This window comes from Triticum urartu, chromosome 4 (assembly GCF_003073215.2).
Source record: "Triticum urartu cultivar G1812 chromosome 4, Tu2.1, whole genome shotgun sequence".
Lineage (NCBI taxonomy): Eukaryota > Viridiplantae > Streptophyta > Magnoliopsida > Poales > Poaceae > Triticum > Triticum urartu.
In genome coordinates, this window is record NC_053025.1 from 341,242,801 (window position 1) to 341,248,053 (window position 5,253).

Genomic DNA, 5,253 nt, shown 5'->3' on the forward strand with positions numbered 1-5,253 from the left:
CATTGTTCTCTGTCTGGATCTACGTTATGAAGAGCACAAAGTTTATGGCATTTTGAACAACACAAAAGTGGAGGAGGAAGAAGAAGCGATGAAGATGGTTGTTAGGGCACCGGAGCCAGGCCACCGTGCTTTGCCAATCGATTTGGACTCCACCGAGGACGACGAGATGATGGTCTAGCCAGAGGACAAAAACAAGGCCAAGGGCACCCGCCGCTCCAACCGCCTCCAGGGTCGCCAGGGCTAAGATTAGAAACTATTGTATAAGATTAACTCCTAATCCCCATTCTCCTTGTATTCAATCCGGACTGGAACCCTAAAATCCATTGCTACTAGAAACTCATGATGATGTTATGATCAGTCCTATGGTTATTTACCCCGATTCCCCATTTTCCTAGAACACGGGTCGAATGAAAAATAGTAAGTGAGGAGGTCAAAATAGTGCTTATCGCCATTGCCAAAGTGTTGCTGGTGATGTTGCAGATGCCGGTGGTCGCCTTGCTATTCTCCGATCCGGTGAACACCGCCACCACCTGTGAGAGTAGGAGAGGGGAGGGAGGGGAGGGAGAGCGGTGAGGGAAGGTGGGGATAATTATTGCCGATGCTTCGGGAAGCAATGCGACTTGTCGAGCGTGGCTTCTCCCGTATAGCCGCCGCCGCCCACGTGCCTGGCTTTAAAAAAACTGCTGATTTAGACGTTCCTAGTGGGCCTGGCTGGGAGCTGCTTAAAGTTCCGTAGGATGCAGGTCTAACAATGAAAACAGGGACTCGTAAAAAAAAACAATGAACACAGGGAATCAAACATTTTTTTTTGTGATTGGCCTCCATGCAAGCTACCAAACACGCTCTAGTGCCAGTGCTCCGAGGTGTAAAACGAAAACGGGTCCGAGTCCCCGTCAACCGTTTCGCAGTTTCACGTAATAACAACCCTCATAAGAAAAGTTCTAATTTTTGCTCCTACTTTCCCGTCCTCTTCCTTGCTCATCACACGTCTCCGTTTGGTGCTGCTGAGAGAGGGAAAGAAACAGACGTCGGCCATGGCGCCGCTAAGGCGGGCGGCGAGCGCGGCGGTGGTGCTGCTGGCCCTCACGGGACTTTTTCTTCTCGTGTTCTCTCCCGCGGACGCAGCAACGGCGGCGGTGGAAGGAGGAGGTGACGATCTCTTGACTTTTCCCCCTGTCTCATCTTGCTTCCGTAGATGAAACGCTTCATTGCCACGCGTGCCCGGTGTGCGTGGTTCCGTGCCATGATTGTAGCTGGTTTCGCCGGATTTGTGGTTGGGGTTGAGGAAAAATCGAGCGAGATTCAGGAGTTATTAGTTCCACCGGCTGTGCTGGGAGCAATGCGAGAAGGGGACAAGATAGAAGTGATTTAGCGAAATTTAAAGTTAATTGGGCAGGAGTTGATGAGTGGTATGCTAAGGGGAGATCAAAACTCTAGTGCGGGGACTGCTAGAGCAACAGATTTCGTCTAATCTGTGGGAAATTTGGTTGGGGACAGTAAAGTTCAGATGCTTCATGCGTTCTCAAGTTCAGATGTTTGCTTGGCATATTTCACTTGCTTACTGTCGTGCCACGAAGCAATACAGTGATGTAGGAAGCGATGCACCCCTTGATATAATACTAACTACATATAATTCCAGCGCCTTTGCTTGGAGATGTGCAAATCTCATAGAGAACAACCATGCATGAAAGGTGAGATCAGTGGGCTACCTTATCCTTGCCGAGACTGGAAAATGTTGCTGGACATCACAAAACCGAACACTAATATCTGATATGTAGATTCCTTGAACTGCTACCGTTGCTGGACATCACAAAGCCCTTCATTGTTTTGCATAATGTAGCATCAAGTTGTTTACACTTTCTTTGTGCAATGCAGAGCTCAGGAGGAAGCAATCTGATGGTGGTTACTCATACAATAGTACTCTTGCTCATATTCTTGTTGAATATGCATCTGCTGTAAGTTCCTCTTTGAACCATATATACTAGCACATAATTTGTTTAAGAACTTAGTTCCTCAAACTCCTAGCCAGAGAAGTTCTGTGATGGGAATATCCTTGCGTGACTCAAAAAATCTTTTTATGACCTGGCTTGCCTAAATGAATTCCAGGTGTATACATCCGACCTAACCTCACTTTTGACATGGACTTGTCCAAGGTGTGAAGGTCACACGAAGGTACAACCCATGAGACAGAAACCAGACTTGGCTTCTTATGCTGCCTGTACAAACTGGCCATAACTACGTTCTTTGTTTGATTATTGACACAGGGTTTTGAGATGATAGAGATCATTGTAGATGTAGAGAAATGTCTACAGGTTCGTTATTTTTGTGTTCACGGCTTCTCATGATCTTCTTGCATGCAGTTTTAAATGACAATTATGCTCATATATAAAAGTAATACTTTTGAGCAGGCTTTTGTTGGAGTTGCCCCTGATCCACGATCCATAATAATTGCTTTTAGAGGCACCCAAGAACACAGGTACAAATAATTGCTGGTTATGTTACATAACTTACTGCCTACCAAATTTTATACCATGTGGGCACATCTTTCATCTGTGCCTGTTCTAGCGAATAGTTTCTAGACATAACAGTGTTTACTTTAAAATATAATACATAATATATTGCTAATAACCATTCATTCCAACATCAAAATTTACTTTTGAAGTGCCTCAAATTGGATTGAAGATCTCTTCTGGAAGCAGCTAGATGTAACTTATCCAGGCATGCCAGATGCAATGGTATCTCTCCTATCTCCACCGATCAATGTACTATTATTTTCTTACGAAATATAAATGAGTTTGACATCACTTGTTCACCTTATGTTTTCTTTCTCATACTGCAGGTCCACCATGGATTTTATTCTGCATATTATAATACAACTCTGCGGCATGAGATCCTGAAATCTGTTCAGTGGGCATGGAAGACATATGGAAGACTACCCATAAATGTTGTAGGTCACTCTATGGGAGGGGCTTTAGCTTCATTTTGTGCCCTTGATCTCTCTGTAAGTACCTTTGAGCAATCTGTGTCTTCGTGTGTTACTTGGACATGTATCCTCAATTCTGCGTACTTTCTGTGGGATGTTATGGAAGTACATGCAGTTTAATTCAAACCATGCCATAAACAGCTAAATTCCGATTTTGATCTAAACTATTTCATATGTCCAATGTGGGTCATGAGTTTTCACATTGAATGTAAATCCAACAAAGCAAGGATGAAGCTATCCTTTTTTTTCACAATAAAACCCTGTCTATTATATTAGGTATATGAGATTCAGTCAACTGATTTCTCGCCTTCTGTTTTCCAGGTTAAATGGGGGTCACACAAAGTTCAGCTCATAACTTTTGGACAGCCTCGGGTAGGCAATCCTGCTTTTGCTGAATACTTCAACGAGCAGGTTCCAAGAACAATCCGCGTGACCCATGAAAATGACATTGTTCCACATTTGCCACCATACTTTTATTACCTAGGCGAATGGACATATCACCACTTTGCAAGAGAGGTCAATGCTGTTACTTGAAAAGAATTCCGCAGTAAATTGATGGTCTTGTAGATAGAGTTTGTTAAGTTATACTCCCTCCGTTCCGAATTACTTGTCGCAGGTATGGATGTATCTAGATGTATTTTAGTTCTAGATACATCCATTTCTGCGACGAGTAATTTGGAACGGAGGGAGTAGTTTCTAAGTTATACGTTTGTTGCACATTTATCCGTCTTCAGGTTTGGCTTCGTGAGACCATAGTAGGAAATGTGGTTACAAGGAATGAGACAGTCTGTGATTGTTCAGGCGAGGACCCAACCTGCAGCAGGTATTGACATGCCTCTCACATTTGTTGTAAAAGTATGCCCCTCCTGTTTTGCTTAAGCTTTGTTCTTGCTTGAATAGATCGGTCTACGGGAGAAGTGTGGCAGATCATCTCGAGTATTATGGTGTTAACCTACATGCTGATTCAAGGGGAACCTGTCAATTTGTGATTGGCACATCCAACTCAGCCTATGGTGACATTCTTCAAGTTGATGGAGCTATCATCTTATCAAGATATCCACAGGAGCGATATCCTGTGGAATCTATCTAACCCTTTAGCTGAGGGTAAACTGTACAATATATTATTTTATGTTTTGTGTAAATATTTCATGTAATGTAGACACGTTGGGTGCTGTAGGAGGTCTCCTGAGGATAAGGTTTCGCCTTTAGAATGTGGCCGCCTTTACTCTAGTGAGAATTGTACATGAAGCTCAGTCGACATTGTAATTGATGTGCCTGATGATATCACAGGCTCAAATAATAAAAACATTTGATAGTATCATGGTTTTTTCACTATCTAGCTTATTGTGATTCTTCATTCCTACTGAAAGATATTCTTATATTTTCTCTCAGCATTTCGTCTCGCCTCTCTTGGTGCCTTGGCGTCAGATATGCATTTATGATCAAAAGAGTGCTGCCCTTTGAAGGTCTGAGGAGCCAGGAACTGATCGAAATCATGCTGGAACCTGGATTCCCAAGATGCAAAGTTGTACATTAGTCGGCAGTGCCCGGTGGGAAAACTGAGGATAAAGGATACATATCTATTCAAATATTCTCCATTGCCATCTGCTTGCCCTGTAGGGTTGCACCATATCGGAGAATCGAGAAGAATAGATACTACCTCCGTTCCGAATTACTTGTCGCAGGTATGGATGTATCTAGATGTATTTTAGTTCTAGATACATCCATTTCTGCAACGAGTAATTTGGAACGGAGGGAGTACGTTGCAGCATATCAACTGCTACTGTTCTACGCCTCATTTGCACAGCATGTGCTGAAGATATGCACCGTCGGATCATGGCGCGGCGAATGCTTGCGCATTTGGTAACGACATAAAACATGGCGAACATTGAAATCTTGAGAGACGACAGAGAATTGCAAATGGCACTGATTCCACTGTTGCGGATAGGGTCATGAGAGAGGGAGGGAGGGAGGGAGGGAGGGAGGGAGAGAGAGAGAGAGAGTGGAAGCCCTCTCTGCCTGAAGATGTTTCCTGTATAAATCACCTCTCTCTCCTTAGCCGGTGGAATCAGATCCATGTGCCGTACTACTACCATCCGTGTCGACGTTAGCGCCATCTTGTGCTTGTTCTGAGCCTCTGTACTATATGTACAGTAAAATGACTGAAGTTAGAAGCCCTGTAGAAGTGTAGAGATAATGTTTCATCAGGGATGAAACTCCCAAACAAAATGAAGAGTATCAGAGGAAATGGCTTTACACTAGTCTCACAC

General features: G+C 43.7%; 1 protein-coding gene across 2 annotated transcripts; it reads left to right on the forward strand.

Annotated features, from left to right (window-relative positions):
• The first annotated feature begins 885 nt into the window (after positions 1-885).
• On the forward strand, positions 886-4,315 carry LOC125551627 (lipase-like). Of its 2 annotated transcripts, none has more exons than XM_048714893.1 (10): positions 886-1,149; positions 1,876-1,955; positions 2,107-2,172; positions 2,265-2,312; positions 2,409-2,476; positions 2,663-2,735; positions 2,840-3,001; positions 3,305-3,499; positions 3,718-3,806; positions 3,884-4,315. In XM_048714893.1, exons 1-10 carry the CDS (start codon positions 1,035-1,037, stop codon positions 4,071-4,073), a joined length of 1,086 nt encoding a protein of 361 aa, XP_048570850.1. In that variant the 5' UTR covers positions 886-1,034; the 3' UTR covers positions 4,074-4,315. The 2 variants fall into 2 exon arrangements, with proteins under 2 accessions (XP_048570850.1, XP_048570851.1); XM_048714894.1 differs by having other exon boundaries at positions 3,305-3,355.
• Positions 4,316-5,253: the final 938 nt, after the last annotated feature.